This window comes from Oncorhynchus masou, chromosome 12, assembly GCF_036934945.1.
Source record: "Oncorhynchus masou masou isolate Uvic2021 chromosome 12, UVic_Omas_1.1, whole genome shotgun sequence".
In the NCBI taxonomy this organism is placed as follows: Eukaryota; Metazoa; Chordata; class Actinopteri; order Salmoniformes; family Salmonidae; genus Oncorhynchus; species Oncorhynchus masou.
The window spans coordinates 6,260,485-6,282,532 of NC_088223.1; the positions used below are offsets into that span (position 1 = coordinate 6,260,485).

A 22,048-nucleotide genomic window follows, 5' to 3' on the forward strand; every position below is an offset into this window, starting at 1 on the left:
TGATTTCATGAACTTAATTTCTTAAAGCTACATATGTTAACGAATAAGATGGTAAAATCCTGCAGTACAGCGACAACAACTTAGACAGGACTTACAGCCTGTGACAGCTGGGCTGGGATTCAATCCATAGAGTGTCCAACTGAAGATATAGTTCTCGGGTCATGTTCTTGAAAACAGCTATTTTGGGCCTTGGTTCTCAGGACTGAATGTGGATGACAACATTCACATGTTGTTTTTTCAAGCCTCCTCTGAACTGTTTCTGTCTCCGTGACAACTGGGAGTTCATGAAATAACGTACACCTGTTCCGGAGGATCTGCTGAATGGTCATCAGCTGTCTGATGCTGTTGTTTGTGAAGGAGTTCCCACATATGCTGAGCACTTGTGGGCTGGAGTCCAACTCATCCCAAACCATCTCAATTGGTTTGAGGTCGGGTGATTGTGGAGGCCAGGTCATCTGATTCAGCACTCATTCACTCTCCTTGGTCATTTAGCCCATACACAGCCTGGAGGTGTGTTGGGTCATTGTCCTGATGAAAAACACATGATAGGCCCACTAAGCGCTAACCAGATGGGATGGCGTATCGCTGCATAATGCTGTGGTAGCCATGCTTGTTAAGTGTGCCTTGAATTCTAAATAAATCACAGAAACTGTCACCAGCAAAGCACACCCACACCATCACACCTCCTCCTCCATGCTTCACGGTGGGAACCACACATGCAGAGATCATCCGTTCACCTACTTTGCTTCTCACAAAACATGGTGGAACCAAAAATCGCAAAGTTGGACTCATCAGGACATATTTCCACCGGTCTAATGTCCATTGCTAGTGTTTCTTCGCCCAAGCAAGTCTCTTCTTATTGGTATCCTTTAGTAGTGGTTCCTTTGCAGAAATTCGACCATGAAGGCCTGATTTACACTGTCTCCTCTGAACAGTCGATGTTGAGTTGTGTCTGTTATTTGAAATCTGAGAAGCATTTATTTGGGCTGCAATCTGAGGTGCAGGTAACTCAAATGAACTTATCCTCAAGCCCTTAAATTAGAGCCGAGGAACAGTGAATATTGGGTTGACCAACCTGTTTAAATTAGAGCCGAGGAGCAGTGAATGTTAGGTTGACCAACCTGTTTAAATTAGAGCCGAGGAGCAGTGAATGTTAGGTTGCCCAACCTGTTTAAATTAGAGCCGAGGAGCAGTGAATGTTGGGTTGACCAACCTGTTTAAATTAGAGCCGAGGAGCAGTGAATGTTGGGTTGACCAACCTGTTTAAATTAGAGCCGAGGAGCAGTGAATGTTGGGTTGACCAACCTGTTTAAATTAGAGCCGAGGAGCAGTGAATGTTAGGTTGCCCAACCTGTTTAAATTAGAGCCGAGGAGCAGTGAATGTTAGGTTGCCCAAACCTCTCCGTACAGTAACAGTGGCCTGAGTCATTACTATATTTCCGTATAGTGTGTTATTGTGTGTCTTTTATCACAGAGAAAAGACATGAGAGAATATTGTCAGCTATTACTTCCTTGTTTCTTTCAGGAACAACCACTTCTAAATGATTAACATTAAATTACTAAGGAACTACCACTCTCACTCCTAAATCATTAACATTCTCCAAGAGGTATATATGTTAGGTTAAACCTCATCAACAGGAAAAGCACTTTTACTAACGCGCAAAACATACATAAACAACTTTGTATAAAATACTGGCATACATTCTGTATTTCTTCTAAATAACTATCCAAAGCATTTTGATGTTGTTGTCTGTCAAATGAAATGAAAAGCTCCACTATCAATGTATTATCAATAGAATCTGAGAAAAGTCTAAACTTGAACTATCATTTTGCAAACTGAATGAAGTTCAGCTATTGCTTCCATAAATATTGGGGTCTAAGGGGGCGACGAACCCTAAAAAGTGATACAATCTCGGGCCTCGTATCGCTCTTCACAATCTTCTGTGTTTTTCCACGACCTCTGAACTGGTTCTGTCTCTGTTCACATCTGAAACTGATGCAAGATTCCATAAAAAATAAAAAAACAATAACATGGTTTCTAAATTGCTTACAGCCTGTGTACCCATGATCCCATCTCTGACAGTTCAATTTTTATTGACTGGTAGAGAGGTTAAAGAGGTTGGGACGGTGGTTAGCTACCCGAGGGATCGACCAGCGGGGGTGGAACTATCATCTGGTTATCCATTAGACAGAAGCTTTCTACAATCTGATTCTAAGCAAACAATAAAGAACATTAAATGATGATGCCAAATCACTCTCACACTCTCTTCCTGGTGACTAGCTGGCTTTGCTCCCTCCCCCAAATATATACAAATGTGACATCCCTGATACTGGCTCTTACATCTGAGGGAAGCATCAGACAGACAGATAAGTCAATCCACCGGGGTTAATCAAGGAGAAGATCATAGCACTGGATAGTGCAGGATAGGATACAATTGAAGGACCTTCACAGCAACCTGCAAAGAGACAGAGAAGCAATTCAGATGACCACATTAAAGAGCCACACTGAAGCAGCATCAAACCTGAGAGTGGATTACAGATCAAACGCTGGAGTAAAGATACCAACACTCAACCAGTGAATTCAGGTGGACAACAGAATATCTGTGTTCCCTCTACAGAATAAGCGTTGGTGCTAGAACCTCGGGCTAAAACACACTGGACTAAACTGAAAACCATAAGGTTGATCTACCACTGAGCTAAAAACTACTGTTGAGATCTGAGCATGCCAGAGGAAGGTATGGAGGACAACAAGAGCGGAGAGGAGAGACCCAAGTGGAACAACAAGGCAGAGTACCTGCTGACCTGCATTGGCTTTGCAGTGGGGCTGGGCAACGTGTGGCGCTTCCCCTACCTCTGCCAGATTTACGGAGGGGGTAGAGATGCTTCTACACATCTTTTGTTTTTCCCCTACAGCTTTGTTCATGTTAAAGAAGTCCTCTGGAGACCTGAGTGGTTGTTATGTTTCGGTGAAATTCTATAATTTTAACATTTTAACTCAATTTAATTAACTAAATTCCGTTGTTTAAACACATTTTAGATTTTTTTTAAAGTGTAACACCATTATTCAAGCTCAAATTGAAACTCCATTTAACAATATCCTTATTTAACATGAACATTCTAACTCCAAATTAACATTTTTTTTTTTTTTAACTCCATTAATAAACATGTTACCTTTACTTAATATTTAACCATTTTCTGTTTGTGTTTACTTGATTTTAACGTCATTTATATAACATTTTAACACCATACACTTTTAGGGTATGTCCATTTTTCTTTTCTTTTTTCATTGTTCAGTTTCTATTTTAAAGTATATCTGGTGTGGTTCTGTGAAGTATACGCTGCAGTGGGCACTAATAGCAACTATGACACTTTGTAGACACTTTGTACAGCACTGTGTCCGACTGCAGCGATGACATCAGAATCCACGTCGGTGCGCTCCGGCTGTTACATTTGTATGTTTAATCTCGCCTGTGAGAACCACAACCATTAGCGCCACTGAGTCTGGTTAGACTGAACTGTACCACAGCTTCTGTCATAGAAACAAACGGAACATGGTTTGGTGTGTCCGTGTTTGCTTGTTTACTATGCAGAAAAACACTTGTCTCTAGCCCAAAACCGTGAAAAAAAATGAAAACATATTTTATTGGAGCAAAATACAATTATTTCTAGAATGAATTCGCGGGACACTCTTAAAGTGGTACACACAAATTATCATCATCAAATTACCACCATCATTTTTTTATCCCAAAAAAAGGATGGGAACCACTGCCCAACAGTACTTCTACCTGTGACCAATTGAACTGCATATCTTAAATTGTATTGGATATGGGTCCGGTCTGTAAATCAGGGCTCCAGAATCAAACATTTCCATGGTGACACTGGTGCTCTTAATTAGGTCTCAAATAGTCAAAGTCCAATCCCAGGAATGCTACTAAAGCTCTATTTAAACTTGGGGCGGCCGGTGACCTTGTTACGGGCCAGAGTTGTCGTAGCAGGCACATGGAAACTCTCCCTGAATTCCCATGAATTCCAAAGATAGGGTTAAGTTTAGGGTTAGGATTAGGGTTAAGGATTAGGCATGGCTAGTTAGTTGAAATGTTGATGACAGTTAGGTGAACATTTACAAACCAAGCATATATTTAGGAAAGTGTTACCATGCTCACAGATCAAAGGCTCCTTTCCAAACTGCACCCTATTCCCTATGGGAAATGGTGAAAAGTACTGTAGTTTACTATATGGGAAAAAAGCCTCGGGACATGGTTCAACTCTGAACTGATTCCACATTAACCTTCGTTTGTCCCATTTCCCCTCTCTTAAGGTGCGTTCCTGATCCCCTACCTGATAGCCCTGGTGTTTCAGGGTCTGCCTCTGCTCTACTTGGAGCTGGCTATAGGACAGAGGCTCCGCATGGGCAGCATCGGAGTCTGGAACTCCATATCACCCTACCTGGGAGGAGTAGGTAGGTGATGAAACCCTGATGAAGACAGCTTAGCTGTTGAAACATTGGTTTAATCAATTATTTCATTGGAGTCAATCAATTAAAAGTGCAGTTTTTTCTTCTTCTAATCGGGAGTAGGTGGGTGGCCAAAACTAACATCCAGACAGGAAACATCCTCAACTAGCTGCTGTTTGGTGTTTCTGATCTACTATCCCATGTCCATCAGGTGTAGCCTCAATGGTGGTGTCCTTCTGTGTGAGTCTGTTCTACAACACTATCGTGGCCTGGGTCCTCTGGTACCTCTTCAACTCCTTCCAGGAACCCCTACCCTGGAGCCAATGTCCCCACAACCACAACAACACAGGTATGAAGCGCTCTGAGAACATCAACTGGTAGAAAAGCGCTACATTTGAAGTCGGAAGTTTATGTACACTAAGGTTGGAGTCATGAAAACTCATTTTTCAACCACTCCACATATTTCTTGTTAACAAACTTTAGTTTTAGCAAGTCGGTTAGGACATCTACTTTGTGCATTACACACGCAATTTTTTTAACACTCGTTTACAGATCACAATTCCAGTGGGTCAGAAGTTTACATACATTAAATGGACTGTGCCTTTAAACAGCTTGGAAAATTCCAGAAAATTATGTCATGGCTTTAGAAGCTTCTGATAGGCTGATTGACATAATTTGAGTCCTTTGGAGGTGTAGCTGTGGATGTATTTCAAGGCCTACCTTCAAACTCAGTGCCTCTTTGCTTGACATCATGGGAAAATCAAAAGAAATCAGCCAAGACCCCAGAAAAACAATTGTAGACCTCCACAAGTCTGGTTCATACTTGGGAGCAATTTCCAAACGCCTGAAGGTACCACGTTCATCTGTACAAACAATAGTACACAAGTATAAACACCATGGGACCACGCAGCCGTCATACCGCTCAGGAAGAAGACGTGTTCTGTCTCTTAGAGATGAGTCTACTTTGGTGCGAAAAGTGCAAATCAATCCCAGAACAACAGCAAAGGACCTTGTGAAGATGCCTGAGGAAACAGGTACAAAAGTATCTATATCCACAGTAAAACGAGTCCTATATTGACATAACCTGAAAGGCTGCTCAGCAAGGAAGAATCTACCGCTACAAAACCACCATAGAAAAGCCAGACTACAGTTTGCAACTACACATGGGGACGCAAAGATCGTACTTTTTGGAGAAATGTCCTCTGGTCTGAAGAAACAAAAGTACAACTGTTTGACCATAATAAGCATTGTTATGTTTGGAGGAAAAAGGGGGAGGCTTGCACGCCAAAGAACACCATCCCAACCGTGAAGCATGGGGGTGGCAGCATCATGTTGTGGGGGTGCTTTGCTGCAGAAGGGACTGGTGCGTTTAAAAAATAGATGGCATGACGAATTTAAAATTATATGGATATATTGAAGCAACATCTCAAGACATCAGTCAGGAAGTTAAATTTTGGTCACAAACGGGTCTTCCAAATGGACAATGACCCTTAGCATACTTCCAAAGTTGTGGCAAAATGGCTGAAGGACAACAAAGTCAAGGTATTGGAGTGGCCATCACAAAGCCCTGACCTCAATCCTAGAGAAAACTTGTGGGCAGAACTCAAAAAGTGTGTGCGAGCAAAGAGGCCTACAAACCTGACTCAGTTACACCAGCTCTGTCAGGAGGAATGAGCCAAAAATTCACCCAACTTTTTGTGGGAAACTTGTGGAAGGCTACCTGAAACATTTGACCCAAGATAAACAATTTAAAGGCAATGCTACCAAATACCTATTGAGTGTATGTAAACTTCTGATCCACTGGGAATATGATGAAATAAATAAAAGCTGAAATAAATCATTCTCTCTACTATTATTCTGACATTTCACATCCGTAAAATAAAGCTTTGATCCTAACTGACCTAAGACAGCGAATTTGTACTAGGATTAAATGTCAGGAATTGTTGAACAGAGTTTGAGTTTGAATGTATTTGGCTAAGTTTTATGTAAACTTCCGACTTCAACTGTATTTATATATTCTTACTCCATTCCTTTCAATGATAATTTGAACCAGGGTACGTGGAGGAGTGTGTAGAAAGCACGCCGGTCAACTACTTCTGGTACCGTCAGACCCTGAACATCACTCCTAACATGGAGACCAGTGGCTCTCTACAGTGGTGGATGGTGGTCAGCTTAGCTACCGCCTGGTCTATCGTTTACATCTGTTTTATCAGGGGGATCGAGACCATCGGCAAGGTGAGATGTAGACATTTTACCTCTGGGGGAGTAAAGCTAGGGCCGGGGAGAGAAGTGCTACTTGGATCTGTGCCAGTATTTTAGAGGACGAAAAATGTAAATATTATTAAATGGTTATGAATGACAATTCATAAAGGCAATAAGAATGTGTTGACCTTTGTTTTCCACTATGGCAGACTGACTTTTAAAACGTTATAATTACATTAGCCAACTTTGGAATTATGATATTTGTTGGAGTTCTTTTGTTGCAGTGTGCAAGCAACTCAAAACAACATGCTCTTTAATTTCTTGTCGTACCACAGGCTGTGTACGTCACAGCAACGTTCCCCTACCTGGTTCTAACCATCTTTCTGGTGAGAGCCCTGACCCTACCTGGATCATCTGAAGGTCTGATCTACCTGTTCACACCTGACGTAAGTCCTGTCTGTCTGTCTGTCTGTCTGTCTGTCTGTCTGTAGGTCTGATCTACCTGTTCACACCTGACGTAAGTCCTGTCTGTCTGTCTGTCTGTCTGTCTGTCTGTCTGTCTGTGTGTGTCACGTAGAGACAGAGGGAAAGTGACTTGTCTTGACAATCCACCTCATTTGTAATATTGTGTGTCTCATCAGTGGGAGATCCTGAAGAACCCCCAGGTATGGCTGGATGCTGCCACTCAGATCTTCTTCTCTCTGTCAGTGGCCTTTGGTGGACTCATCTCATTCTCCAGTTACAACAGCCAGAAGTGAGCTCAGTGGTCAATCATTATTAGTAACATCAACCTTTATGGGTCCAGCATGTCAGTCATCCCCCAAGGCTTTTAATTTGACATATCGTTCCCTCGCTGTTTCACCATTGACCAATAATGTGCATTCACTTCATTCTGTTTTTTGTTGTTGTCTGTGTGTTTGGTCAGGAATAACTGTGAAAGGGATGCTGTTTTAGTGGGGGTTATAAACAGTGCGACATCTATCTATGCCTCCATCCCCATCTTTGCCATCCTGGGATTCAAAGCCCACACCAACTATGTCACCTGTCTGAATGGGTAGGTGTGATAAAATGGACGTTTATTTGGCAACATTTGCTAAATCATTAAAATAGTTTGCAGTCAAGTTGTTAAACCTTTATATTCTACCTTGTGTGTTTGATATCCTCTTGAAAAGCAGATGCAAACTAAACCAAAGCAAATGACCAATATGTTTCTCTTGTAACTTACAGTAACATCTTAGCACTGACCAATGAGTTTGATATTAGCGACATGAACATAACGGTTGAAAACTACGAGCAGTGGTTTGACTCTTTGAATGGGACACATCCATCTAGAGTATCCGATCTCAACCTGAAGACATGCGACCTGCAAACCTTCTTGGATCAGGTACTATACTCAGGAATTTAACTTCTTGAAACTCCCCATACCGGATCCGGGTTTGTGACTAAAGCCTCAGGCTCATTAGCATAACGCAACGTTAACGATTTCTGAAAATCGCAAATAAAATGAAAATAATGTGTCTGCTCTCAAGCTTAGCCTTTTCTTAACAACACTGTCATCTCAGATTTTCAAAATATGCTTTTGAACCATAGAAATTGACTAATTTGTGTAAGAGTATGCAAAGCTAGCATAGCATTTTGAGTAGCATTTAGCACGCAACATTTTCACAAAAACCAGATAACCAAATAAATAAAATCATTTACCTTTGAAGAGCTTCTGATGTTTTCAATGAGGAGACTCTCAGTTACATACCAAATGCGCAGTTTTTCCTGAAAGCGTCTGTGTGTAGGAGAAATTGTTCCGTTTTCTACATTGCGTCTGGCTACCGAAACGAACCGAAAATTCAGTCACCTACAACGTAAAACTTTTTCCGGATTAACTACATAATATCGACCGAAACATGGCAAACGTTGTTTGGAATCAATCCTCAAGGTGTTTTTTCACATATCTCTTCATTGATATGCAGTTCGTGGAAGCTTGCTTTCCTCTCTGTATCCCATGGAAAAATACTGGCAGGTGACTTTTGAGCACCAATTTCGGCGCAGGACACCGGGCGGACACCTGGTAAATGTGGTCTCTTATGGTCAATCTTCCAATGATCTGCCTACAAATACGTCACAATGCTGCAGACACCTTGGGGAAACGACTGAAAGGGCAGGCTCATTCCTCTCGCATTCACAGCCATATAAGGAGACAATGGAAAACAGAGCCTCAAAAATCCTGCTCATTTCCTGGATGCCATCTCATCTTGGTTTTGCCTGAAGCTCACGTTCTAGGGCACGCACAGAGAATATCTTGGTAGTTCTGGACACGTCAGAGTGTTTTCTTTCGAAAGCTATCAATTATATGCATAGTCGAGCATCTTTTTGTGACAAAATATCTTGTTTAAAACGGGAACGTTTTTCATCCAAAAATGAAATAGCGCCCCCATAGATGTAAGAGGTTAACTACCTCAGGGAAAAAAATAGAAAACAACCTCAAGACAAACGTGGGTTGAGTCAAGTTTTCTTGTTATTCAACATACCATCGCTGCATAAAAGAAGCTAATTGGTTGTTTTGTTTCCATTTCTCTCCATCCTCCCTTCAGAGTGCGTCTGGTACTGGGTTAGCATTCATCGTGTTCACAGAAGCGGTGATATCGATGCCTGGCTCGCAGGTATGGCCTGACTCTTTTTTTTATTTTTTTAGTTCTTTAATAAAAACTACAGTTAAAATACAGTGTTAAGCCCAGTTAAATACATCTGGATCTCATTAGATTCCTGTCTGATTGACCAGGGGTGTGGGCTGTTGTTGATGTGATTCCTGTCTGATTGACCAGGGGTGTGGGCTGTTGTTGATGTGATTCCTGTTTGTTTGACCAGGTGTGGGCTGTTGTTGATGTGATTCCTGTTTGTTTGACCAGGTGTGGGCTGTGCTCTTCTTCATCATGCTGTTCAGTCTGGGTCTGTCCTCCATGTTTGGTAATCTGGAGGGCGTCCTCACGCCCCTTCATGATCTCAAACTGGTGCCCAAGTGGATGCCCAATGAGCTCTTCACAGGTAAAAGCCAAAAAGGAAATTATCAGATTTTTGCCAATGTGTGACGAAAAACTGTTATTTTTGGGAACGATCTTAACGCAATCTTTTTGTTTTCTCTGCCTCGCTCTCCCTCCATCACTCCCACTTTCTTTCCCTCCAGCAATAATCTGCCTTGTATCATTCCTGGTGGCTCTGATATTCACTATGGGTTCGGGGAACTACTGGTTGGAGATCTTTAACAGTTACGTGGGCTCTGTACCTCTCCTCATCATCGCCTTCTTTGAGATCATCGCTGTAGCATACATCTACGGAATAGGACGGTAAGAGCCTCATAATACTATAGTTGTCCTGGTGTGAACTGTAATGAGCGTCTTCCCACTGGGCACACACACTGGTTGAATGACTTTGAACCAACGTGGTATAGACGTTGAATTGATGTCTGTGCCTCAGTGTATTTTCTTTAGAATGGGGAAGATTGCTAGGATCCTCTCAGAGGAACATGTCTGTCTTCCCATATGTCTGTTGTTAAAACCTTTAAATATAGCAGTTCACCTTGTCTTTGGGTTCAGCATTTTCCACTTGAGCAAATGTATGATTCCCGACACAATCTACTTGTGACCGATTGGGTATTAACCCTGGATCATCTGCAAGTCCTTGATCCTGGGTCACCTGCAAGTCTTTGATCCTGAGATATATGCGAGTCCTTGATCCTGGGACATCTGCGAGTCCTTGATCCTGGGACATCTGCGAGTCCTTGATCCTGGGACATCTGCGAGTCCTTGATCCCAGGACATCTGCGAGTTCTTGATCCAGTGTCACCTGCAAGTCCTTGATCTCCGGGATCAAGGACTTGCAGGTGGCCCTGTATCAAGGACTTGCAGGTGGCCCTGTATCAAGGACTTGCAGGTGGCCCTGTATCAAGTAAACACCTTCTTTCAACTATGAAGGGTTAATGTCACACGGTCAAGGTTAGGCTTGCACAGATCGGGAGGACCTTAGGAACAGTCCTGTGTTTGAATTGTCCTTCTAAACCTAACGGTTCCGCCGCTGTCACCCAAAATCAAATGACGTACTGGTGCAGGCTTCATTTTGGGCCTACCTTTCTCATGGTCACTGCGCTCAGACCGAGCGAGCTCGTTGGACTCGGCACAGTCTGGACACTATGGTGATGCCATTTTTTGTGTTGATTTTAGAATGCCATTTTCGTGATGGTCCCTCTCCGCTTAAACATGTTGCAAATGCACAAAAGTCAACTAGCAAGTCAGTGTCCATCAGTCAATTAGATGTCATTCTGACACCAAACTGATACCAATTGACACCAAACCCACTTTTTCCAACTCATTTAGAAGCCAACTATCACATATGTCAGAGCAGGCCCATAATTCACAGCGCCTTTAGTTTAAAACATAATAAAAACGTAAAACACATAGTTACGTTCTAGCTGCGGGTCCAGTTCGGACATTATGTGTAGTCCTATGTGAGGCGACCCCGAATCCCGAGTTTCGGCTCGATAGGTCATTTGGTGTCCGAGTAAAACCCTAATTGGTGCTGAAAATCCACTTTTTTCCATGCCTTGCTATGGGGTCCTTGAATGAGCTATCGGACAGAAACGTTGGGGTCCGTGTCTATGGGCCGAGCCGGTTTCAATGCACCTAGTCTTGTGTCTCTGAGACTTTTCTAAATGTCGCGATTTTTGTAATGGTCAAAATGAATTGAAGTCATTGCAAATGTACGAGGCTGTTTCTCGGTCCGAGAACCTTCTAGAGCCACCTAACTCACCACGCACTATCGACCTGAGGTCTAGAACAGGTTTCTAAAGTTTCGGAACTCTAGGTCTGACGGTTCTTTTTTAGCTCGAACAAAGCTAACTATTGGAGGCAGTGTCAGTCTCTACGCACCCCAATACGTCCCTCCATCCAAGTTGTGTATCTGTGTGATTTAGTTTTCCTTTGAATTTTTATGGGAAAAATGACTGATTTACAGTTCATGGGTGTTGCCTAATCACACATATGAAGTTTTGGACAGATCTGATTTTTTTAACCCTTCCAAACAGCCCCTGAGACACCAATTATGGCACTTCCGGTTGACACAGGAAGCTATAACTCAACACACATCCTCATTGGGCTATGCTTTTACAGAATACTGAGTTTTAAGTCTTTACGTTACGAATTGACTGATTTACACAGGGTTCAATGCACTATGTCCATCAAATTGCAGGCAGGGTATGGATATACACTTTTAGGGTGATTTTAAGCACTTCCGGTTGGCCCAGGAAGCCTAGAATCGACACAGGTAGACCTTATAGTGGCCTGATGGACTGGTACCGAAGACAGGTTCATAAGGCATTCATAACCCATGTAGGCTCCAGGTTGAATTTAGTGGAGCAGGCAATGTATTCCTATGGGGAGAGAAGTCAATGCAAACTGTTTTTATGTTAACACCTTCTTTTAACCGTGAAGGGTTAATGTCACACGGTCAAGGTTAGGCTTGCACAGATCGGGAGGACCTTAGGAACAGTCCTGTGTTTGAATTGTCCTTCTAAACCTAACGGTTCCGCCGCTGTCACCCAAAATCAAATGACGTTCTGGTGCAGGCTTCATATTGGGCCTACTTTTCTCATGGTCGCTGCGCTTAGACCGAGCGAGCTACGGTCAAGCGGGATATCTCGTTGAACTCGGCACGGCCTTGGGATTATGTTTATGCCATTGCTTGCTCTCTGTGTCTTTAAACACCGCGCTTTGTCACTCCATCCTTGCTGTGTGTGTGTGTGAGAGCTTTTCTTTGACATCTGTTGGGAGAAATGACTGATTTTACAGTTCAGGAGGGTTGCCTAATCACATATGAAGTTTTGAAAAGATCTGACCTTTTTAACCCTTGGATACAGCCACTATGACACCATTTAAGGCACTTCCTGTTGGCACAGGAAGCTATAAATAAACTCATATCCTCATTGGGGTATGCCTTTACAGAATCCTGAGTTTTAAGTCTTTACGTTAAGAACTGAGTTATTTACGGAGGGTTTAGTGAGTGTGTGTTATTTCAGAAAATCATAGAAAATCACAGAAATCTCGCAGAGCTCCGCAGCACACTTTAAAAATATTCGTATGAACACCCTGCAACTGGATCTGTAACTGTTGAAAAAAAAAAAAACTATATTTGAACATCACAAATCTGTCATCGTGCAATTTCTCTTAAATGACGATAGATAAATGGCTGATTTTTATTTATTGACACCGGAGGCTCCTTGACTTTGACGTGAAGTGAAAAAATAATTTCTCTATTTTCATTTTGGACCTTTAATCCCAGAAATATGGCCATAACTCAAAAACCGTTGAGGCCTAGACGCCATCTTGTTCGGGGCCAAATGCCCATTATGCCAAACCTATGCTCACCAAGTTTCGGCTTCGAAATATTTTCAGTTTTCGAGATATGGCCCGTCGTGATTCGTGATGTTTTGTCAAATTGCAGTATGATTCCTTATGCCCTCTTGTGGGATTTTCCGGCATAGCGGAAAAATGACCAAAATTTGATTATTTTATAAAACGAAAACCGAATGTCCGACAAAGTTCATTTGATGACTTCCCGGTAGGTCTGGCCCTGCCGCTCGGCCCGACGCTGTCCCCGAATTTTAAAAATGTTTTCGGACGTCTAGTAAGGGACGTACATTTGCAATATGGACTTTCTCACTAACCATACGGAAAATGTCGAAATGTTCCCTTAATGTATGGACTTGCAGATGTCCTGGGATCAAGGACCTGCAGATATCCCGGGATCAAGGACTTGCAGATGACCCAGGATTAAAATAGCCTTGTGGTTAGAGTGTTGGGCTCGTAACCAAAAGGTTGCAAGTTCAAATCCCCGAGCTGACAAGGTACAAATCTGTTGTTCTGCCCCTGTAACCCATTGTTCCTAGGCTGTCATTGAAAATAAGAATTTGTGAGTTAAGGTCCAAAAAATATTTAAAAAAACAATCGGTCACAAGTGGGTTGTGTCGGGAATTGTAAATGTGCTAAAGTTGTGGAAAAAGCTGAACCCAAAGATAAGGCGAACTGATATGTTTAATAGACCAACAATAGACATATGGGGAGACAGATGCCTGTCTACTCATTCATCGGATCCTCTTCCATCTCTTCTCCTCTCTTCTGTCTGTAATGCCATGTCATTTTTAAAGCCTCTTCTGACACGTTTCTGTCTCCGTAGGTTCAGTGATGACTTGGAGTTCATGACAGGACATAGACCCAACATCTTCTGGAAGGTTTGCTGGTTGGTCATCAGCCCTCTGATGCTGATCGTGGTGTTGGTGGCGTACGTTGCCGTCCAGGCCCAGACACATCCCACCTACCCAGCATGGAATCCTGACTATGTAAGACCAAGAGTGCAAAAATTCAGTAACTTTCCCAAGTTTTCAAGAAATCCTGGTTGAAGGATTCCGGATTCCCTGCTTATTCCCTCCTGATTCAGGGAATCTTCCAACAGGGATTTCTGGTAAACATGGGAATTTTGTGAATATCTATCAGGAACATGTATGAGGTATTAGTGTGGAGCATTTTAAGTATTCTGCTCAGATCAGCTAGGCTGTAGGTGTAATTTAAGAGGCTCAATAGTAGTGCGTGATAATTGTTCATAGTAGTAAGCGGGAATAGGGTTTCATTTGAGAGACAGCCACAGTCAGATGACTACATAGTACTCACCTAATAAGCAGTACACTACAGCCTACAGGGAATAGGTGTCATTTGCGATTTCCCTGTGAGATGTCATTTGTTGCAAAGCAATTACATTTTCTGATTCTAATTCTGTCTGTGCAGGTGAACTTCCCCGACACAGAGGTTCTGCCGTATCCAGACTGGGTGTTTGCCATCTGTGTCCTGCTGTCTTCAGTACCAGTTATCTCCATCCCTCTGGTGGCCATCTACAGACTCATCTGCTGCATGTCAGGAAGACACTCTGAAGACCGTCTCCACAACAATCCGAATCCTTATGCCAACGAAGGCTACGTTGTAGAGAGCTAGACCCTAGAAGACACTCTGAAGACCGTCTCCACAACGATCCGAATCCTTATGCCAACGAAGGCTACGTTGTAGAGAGCTAGACCCTAAAGACACTCTATTTCTATCTATCCTCATCTGAGCAACACTGTAAAACAATGCTGAGATGAAGTAATTGCCTCACATCAACTGATCTTGACATTCCTTACACTCATGAATCAAAATGGTGTTTATTTGTTTTTCTTTCGTAATAATGAAGGACGGACGATCGGTTGCACTCAATTTGAACAGTGAATTTTTTAAATGTCTCCAGGGGTACTTTTTTTTTTTGTCTTTTGGGTGACACAGGATTGGAGAGCTGAGAATTGGTGAATGTTGGGTGTACCAATTTTGACCAATTAAAAATTGAATTGTTGGTCTTAGTATTTTTTTGTTGTATTTTTTTCTCACACAGAACATAAAGATGAGAGCTAATTTAAACAGCATAGAGCTTTCAGTGTAAAGATAGTGTCTATGCCATTATGTTTTCTACTGGAAATGAAATGACATCTCTGATATCAAATGTACTTCCTTATTTCTTTCATAGGTCCTACCACTCCTAAATCATAAACATTAGATATAATACAGCAATTAGATGGAGATTTAACCTAGGCGTTGAAACCACAGTATGACAACATGAAAATATACTTTTGGTTTTACTAAAGCACAAAACATAAATAACTTGTATTACATATTGGTAGTGTGCAATATTACTTTATTTAAGTCACATAGCACTGACACATAGCCTAGTAGACCGATCTGTTTGCACTTTAGCTAGCTACCTCCTCTGTCCTGTCCGTTGTCATCGCACTTTTGCTAGGTAACTCCTCTTTGTCAGGAACTAGTTAGTTCTCTGTTCGTGGTGTTACAGTGAACCCATATGTATATACGAAAATTGCATTTACCATTTATTGCTTGACTAATAATAAAGACATAGAAGATTCTCGGTGACTCCGTGTCACCTTCTGTCCTGATGCCAGATTCGATTGACGCAACCCTAACACTAGCTAACTCCTCTGTCCTGTCTGTTGTTATGGCACTTTAGCTATCTAACTCCTCTGTCCTGTCCGTTGTCATGGCACTTTAGCTAGCTAACTCCTCTGTCCTGTCCGTTGTCATGGCACTTTAGCTAGCTAACTCCTCTGTCCTGTCCGTTGTCATGGCACTTTAGCTAGCTAACTCCTCTGTCCTGTCTGTTGTCATGGCACTTTAGCTAGCTAACTCCTCTGTCCTGTCTGTTGTCATGGCACTTTAGCTAGCTAACTCCTCTGTCCTGTCCGTTGTCATGGCACTTTAGCTAGCTAACTCCTCTGTCTGTTGTCATGGCACTTTAGCTAGCTAACTCCTCTGTCCTGTCTGTTGTCATGGCACTTTAGCTAGCTAACTCCTCTGTCCTGTCCGTTGTCATGGCACTTTAGCTACCTTACTCCTCTGTCTGTTGTCATGGCACTTTAGCTAGCTAACTCCTCTGTCTGTTGTCATGGCACTTTAGCTAGCTAACTCCTCTGTCCTGTCTGTTGTCATGGCAAATGCTAGAAAGAACGAAATATGACACTCTGTGATGTGATGAATCAACAGGACAAAGTCCAAAGATAGAGATGGGAGGAGGTTATGTTTTGTTGATTTCACATTCAATCTTTATAGATTTTTTACATGCCATGTTAAAGAGAGACTTTTATGATCCCTATCTCTCTACTGTTTTATATCAATTTAATGATGTTTTTCTCTCTCTCTCTCTCTCTGTCTCTCTCTCGCTCCCTCTCTCTCTCTCTGTCTCTCTCTCTCTCTCTCTCTCTCTCTCCCTCTCTCTCTCTCTCCCTCTCTCTCTCTCTCCCTCTCTCTCTCTCTCTCTCTCTCAAATGATCTTGTGAAAGAGATGTGTTTTAATCAGGTTGTTTGTGCCAAGTCAAGGATCTGCCAAACCTCAGCCCGCATCATCACTGCATCCCTAGTTAGACCATAACCTGGGATGGTCAAATAAACCAACCACGACCACTCTACAACTATAAATTACACCTGGTACTATTTCCACTTGCTTTAAAGTACATTGGTATCAAAAATAAGGTAGAGCCAAAACAGAATATTAAAACAAATACTAAATGTCCATATATAAACAGATGCAACAAGGCTCCTTCCTACCTGTGCTGTTCTCTGCAGAAACCCTGGTACACTGCAGTGTTTATTGGCCGTGGAGGAGGGGGCTGAGATTCTCGACTAGGCCCGGATGACCTTGAAGTCCTCAGGTGTTTTGGGTAGCCTGTCTGACTCGTACTGGTCTGAAACCACCCAGCTAGTCTGAAACCACCCAGCTAGTCTGAAACCACCCAGCTAGTCTGAAACCACGCTGCTTATGAGAGCTAAAATGAACTATGGTTTTTGCTTTCTAATAACAAAGTCAAGTTTACCCATTAACCCCAATTTGTGTGCTAAATGAATAATTAGCACTAACTTTGTAAAGACAATACTACACAACACCACTTTGATACAGCTATGACCGGAAGTTACCTTTTTGTAGCAGGTTAGGAGAGCTTTTTCGCTAAACCCTAACCCTTTCCCTAACCTTAACCTAATTATCTTGACCGGCTATGTTATTTAACCTAACCTGCTGCATAAGTTCTCCTAACCTGCTACGAAACAAAAAGTCACTTCCTGTCGTAGCTCTATCGAAGTGGTGGTTTAACGGAAACTTCACACTACACACCACCAAGGGTCTGACAAGGAGGCTACTGGAAAACTACAGGGACATGGGAAAACACTGGAGACCTTTTTAGAGTTCCCTCACACATTGACCATTAACCCAAATGAGCTACTGTGACTTAACACTCTCGTCAGATCTGATATTGGCACTTTTGACTTGGACCCTGTGACCCTTATGCAACTGTGTTGTTTTCTGTCTCTTTCCTTGCCCTGAGCTGGGCTCAACCAGGGACCCTCTGAACAAATCGACAACTGTCACCCACGAAACATCTTTACCTCGTCACTAAAAAGCAGAGCAAAGGGAAACAACTGCTTCTGGGTCTTAGAACGGGTAATGTCACGGATGTAACCTTCCCAGGGCACTGCTAACTAGGTGGCCCATTTCACATCGGCTGCACCGACTAAACGCCACTCTACTGGAAAACTATACAGAAAAAACACAGGAGACTCGTAGAGCGCCCTCACACATTAACCATGTGTTTCAGATCAGACACTGGAGTAAAGACACCAACACTCAACCAGTGAATTCAAGTGGACAACAGAATATCTGTGTTCCCTCTACAGAATAAGCATTGGTGCTAGAACCTCGGGCTAAAACACACTGGACTAAACTGAAAACCAGATGTTGATCTACTACTGAGCTAAAAACTACTGTTGAGATCTGAGCATGCCAGAGGAAGGTATGGAGGACAACAAGAGGGGAGAGGAGAGACCCAAGTGGAACAACAAGGCAGAGTACCTGCTGACCTGCATTGGCTTCGCTGTTGGAGTGGGCAACGTGTGGCGCTTCCCCTACCTCTGCCAGATTTACGGAGGGGGTATAGATGCTTTTGCACATCTTTTGTTTTGTTTTTCCCCTACAACTTTGTTCATGTTAAAACTTCCTCTCAATTTAACAGTTTAACTCCATGCATGTTTTTTCTATAGTGTATTTGAAGATAATTTTATTATGGTATCAGAGATAACTCCTAACATCTTAATCTCTTAGATAAAACCTTCAAGCCTCAATCTTGTGATTTCTGTCCATGTTGTATCCATATGTACTGTGCAGACCAACTTGATCATGTTTGAGGATACAGAGGAACTGACAGTAGTTAAACATTATCTACTCGGTTTATATATCTGAATATGTAATGAACAGAAACTGCACGATTGTTTGATTGGCTTAGAAGTGTTATCTATAATATACCATCCATACAACATCAGGCTTCTATTCTCATAGGCTCTTCTATAACATCAGATTTCTATTCTCATAGGCTCTACTACAACATCAGGCTTCTATTCTCATAGGCTCTCCCATAACATCAGGCTTCTGTTCTCATAGGCTCTCCTGTAACATCAGGCTTCTATTCTCCAAGGCTCTCCAATAACACCAGGCTTCTATTCTCATAGTCTCTCCTACAACATCAGGCTTCTATTCTCATAGGCTCTCCTATAACATCAGGCTTCTATTCTCCAAGGCTCTCCAATAACACCAGGCTTCTATTCTCATAGTCTCTCCTACAACATCAGGCTTCTATTCTCATAGGCTCTCCTATAACATCAGGCTTCTATTCTCCAAGGCTCTCCAATAACACCAGGCTTCTATTCTCATAGGCTCTCATATGACATTAGGCTTCTATTCTCAAAGGCTCTCCTATAACATCAGGCTTCTATTCTCATAGGCTCTACTATATCATCAGGCTTCTATTCTCATAGGCTCTCATATATCATCAGTCTTCTATTTTCATAGGCTCTCCTACAACATCAGGCTCCTATTCTCATAGGCTCTCCTACAACATCAGGCTTTTATTCTCATAGGCTCTCCTATAACATCAGGCTTCTATTCTCATAGGCTCTCCTATAACACCAGGCTTCTATTTTCATAGGCTCTCCATAACATCAGGCTTCTATTCTCATAGGCTCTCCTATAACACCAGGCTTCTATTCTCCAAGGCTCTCCTATAACATCAGGCTTCTATTCTCATAGGCTCTCCTATAACACCAGGCTTCTATTCTCATAGGCTCTCCTATGACATCCGGCTTCTATTTTCCAAGGCTCTCCTATAAAACCAGGCTTCTATTCTCATAGGCTCTCCAACAACATCAGGCTTCTATTCTCATAAGCTCTCCTACAACACAAGGCTTCTGTACTCATAGGCTCTCCTATAACACCAGGCTTCTATTCTCATAGGCTCTCCTATAACATCAGGCTTCTATTCTCATAGTGTCAGGATTTGGCCAGGGTTGTTCCAGTTGTTTGTCAGTAGATGTCCCCATTGTGCTTTTTGTCCCTGTGTTTTTCCCTTGATCCCCATTATTGTTTGCACCTGTGTCTCGTTTCCCCTGATTGTATTTAAACCCTTTGTTTCCCTCAGTTCTGTGCTCTGTGTTTGTATGTTAGCACCCTGCCCTAGTGTTCTGTGTGCTCTTGTCGATTCCGGGTGAAGTTCTTGTGGTATTCTGTTTTTTTTTGTGTTTTTTTTTTGGTGAGTTTCTTTTGAGGTCTTTTTGTGTTTTTCCTACCACCTTTTGGATTTGCCATTTTTTGTATTTTAGGATTTTTTCTTTATTAAATACACCGTCTTAAGTACTGCTGTGTCTGCCTCATCTTCTGGGTTCTGCTGTCTATTCGTGGCTCAGTTGGTTAAGTGACTGTTTCTCACTCCGGAGACCCAGGTTCGAAACCGGGTCCTGACAGAAACACAGAGCCAAAAATGAACCCAGAGGCAGCCAGTTCCCAGGACCTTTTTGCCACGCTGTCCCACCACCAGGAGACTGTCCAACGCCACGAAGCCGCCCTGGTTCAGCAAGAGGTCTTAATGGCTAGACATTCTCATCTTCTGTCGGAGATGCTGACTTCCATTAAGCAAATATCTGATCGACTTACCCCGGCAACAGTTCCCGTCCCAGTACCTCAAGTTCACGTACCCATGGCAGTTAACCCCCTGGCTGAACCTCGTCTTCCACCTCCCCAACGGTTCTCAGGTGATCCAAGTGCTTGTAAAGGGTTTCTCACTCAATGTTCTCTCTCCTTTGAGCTGCAACCCTCGTCGTTTCCCACCGACTGGTCTAAGATCGCATATATCATCACCCTGCTGTCGGAAAAAGCCCTGGCCTGGGCTACTGCTGTGTGGGATGCCCATAGTTCCTGCTGTGCCAGCTACTCTGCCTTTGCTGAGGAATTCAAACGAGTGTTTCAAGGCCCAAGCAGTGGTTCTGACTCAGCCAAACAGCTCCTGACTCTCCATCAAGGTTGGCGCAGCGTGACGGACTATGCCATCCAGTTCCGCACGGTGGCAGCAGCGAGTGGCTGGAACAACGAGGCGCTCACGGTGTGCTTTCTGAAAGGCCTTTCCGACACTATCCAAGATGAACTGGCCACTCGGGAACCACCGGACAATCTCGAGTCCCTGATCAAGTTGGCCTCACGCATTGACCAGCGTCTGAGAGAGAGAGAACTCAACCGTAGACCTCTAGCCCCTTATCAGTCCCAGCTCCGAGTCCCCACCTTTATCATCACTGGCTCCACCGGAACCCATGCAGATTGGACGCATCTCCCAGGCTGAGAGAGACCGCCGGATGAGGGAGCGACGCTGTCTATATTGCGGCAAACCGGGCCATTTCCGTTCCACGTGTCCCGGGCTCCAGGGAAACGCTCTGTCCCGTACAGACCGGGGGAACTGTAACGGGAAACATAACCTCCTCCCATCCGTCCAACTCCCGTCTGCTCATTCCAGTCACCCTCTCCTGGGACAACCACAAGCTTCACCTTCAAGCCTTGGTAGACTCTGGAGCCGCAGGTAACTTCATGGATGGTGTCTGGGCGAAGGAGAATGGTGTTCCCTCTGAACCTCTAAGTGACCCCATGAGGGTTACTACATTGGATGGAAGCCCTTTGGGATCTGGACTTGTCACTCATGTCACTACCTCCTTGAGACTTTCAGTTTCACAACACCAGGAATTGATGAACTTTCATTTGATCTCCTGTTCCGAGTTCCCTCTCGTCCTTGGATACCCCTAGCTTCACAGCCATAACCCTCACATCGACTGGTCTGTGGGCACTATCAAGCAGTGGGGTCCTACGTGCCAAGCTACTTGTATTTTCCAGAATTCCCCGAGTTCTACTCCCGAGTCTTTAGAATCCATCGACCTGACCCGAGTTCCCGAGTGTTACCATGACCTCAAACTGGTGTTTAGCAAACAGAGGGCCACCATGCTACCACCCCATAGATCTTACGATTGCCCCATCGACCTGTTTCCGGGCACTTGCCCTCCCAGGGGTCGGATCTTTTCCCTATCTCCACCCGAACGAGCTGCTATGGATACCTACATCAAGGACTCTCTGGAAGCAGGCCTCATGCGTCCATCCACCTCCCCGGCGGGAGCAGGGTTTTTCTTTGTGGCCAAGAAAGACGGTGGGTTACGTCCTTGCATCGACTACCGGGGACTCAATGACATAACCGTCCGTAACCGTTACCTGCTACCCCTTATGGCCACAGCCTTCGAGCTGCTCCAGGAAGCAGTTGTTTTCACTAAGCTTGACCTGCGGAACGCATACCATCTTGTGCGGATCAGACCTGGTGACGAGTGGAAGACCGCTTTCAACACGCCTACTGGTCACTATGAATACTTAGTGATGCCCTTCGGCCTGACCAACGCCCCAGCGGTGTTCCAA

General features: G+C 43.4%; 2 protein-coding genes across 2 annotated transcripts in view; both read left to right on the forward strand.

Moving 5' to 3' along the window:
• Positions 1–2,308: 2,308 nt before the first annotated feature.
• slc6a18 (solute carrier family 6 member 18) lies at positions 2,309–15,080 on the forward strand. Its single transcript, XM_064979488.1, has 13 exons — positions 2,309–2,873; positions 4,319–4,459; positions 4,665–4,802; positions 6,507–6,688; positions 6,991–7,101; positions 7,297–7,409; positions 7,581–7,709; positions 7,883–8,039; positions 9,241–9,309; positions 9,556–9,691; positions 9,831–9,990; positions 13,871–14,033; positions 14,476–15,080. Exons 1-13 carry the CDS (start codon positions 2,723–2,725, stop codon positions 14,677–14,679), a joined length of 1,854 nt encoding a protein of 617 aa, XP_064835560.1. The 5' UTR covers positions 2,309–2,722; the 3' UTR covers positions 14,680–15,080.
• A 2,816-nt stretch (positions 15,081–17,896) lies between these two features.
• LOC135549488 (sodium-dependent neutral amino acid transporter B(0)AT1-like) overlaps positions 17,897–22,048 on the forward strand; it is a 33,473-nt gene continuing 29,321 nt past the window's right edge. Inside the window, exon 1 of the mRNA XM_064979489.1 lies at positions 17,897–18,209. Coding sequence (XP_064835561.1) covers positions 18,059–18,209 — 151 coding nt within the window. The 5' untranslated portion in view covers positions 17,897–18,058. The remainder of the gene's footprint in view (positions 18,210–22,048) is intronic.

What these genes read in the sequence shown, in the direction of transcription:
- slc6a18 (XM_064979488.1), top strand. Translation starts at nt 2,723, where the DNA reads ATGCCAGAGGAAGGTATGGAGGACAACAAGAGCGGAGAGGAGAGACCC. An exon ending in ACCCTACCTGGGAGGAGTAG is followed by an intron (nt 4,460 to 4,664) that starts GTAGGTGATGAA and finishes CATGTCCATCAG; the next exon opens with GTGTAGCCTCAATGGTGGTG. An exon ending in TCTACCTGTTCACACCTGAC is followed by an intron (nt 7,102 to 7,296) that starts GTAAGTCCTGTC and finishes GTGTCTCATCAG; the next exon opens with TGGGAGATCCTGAAGAACCC.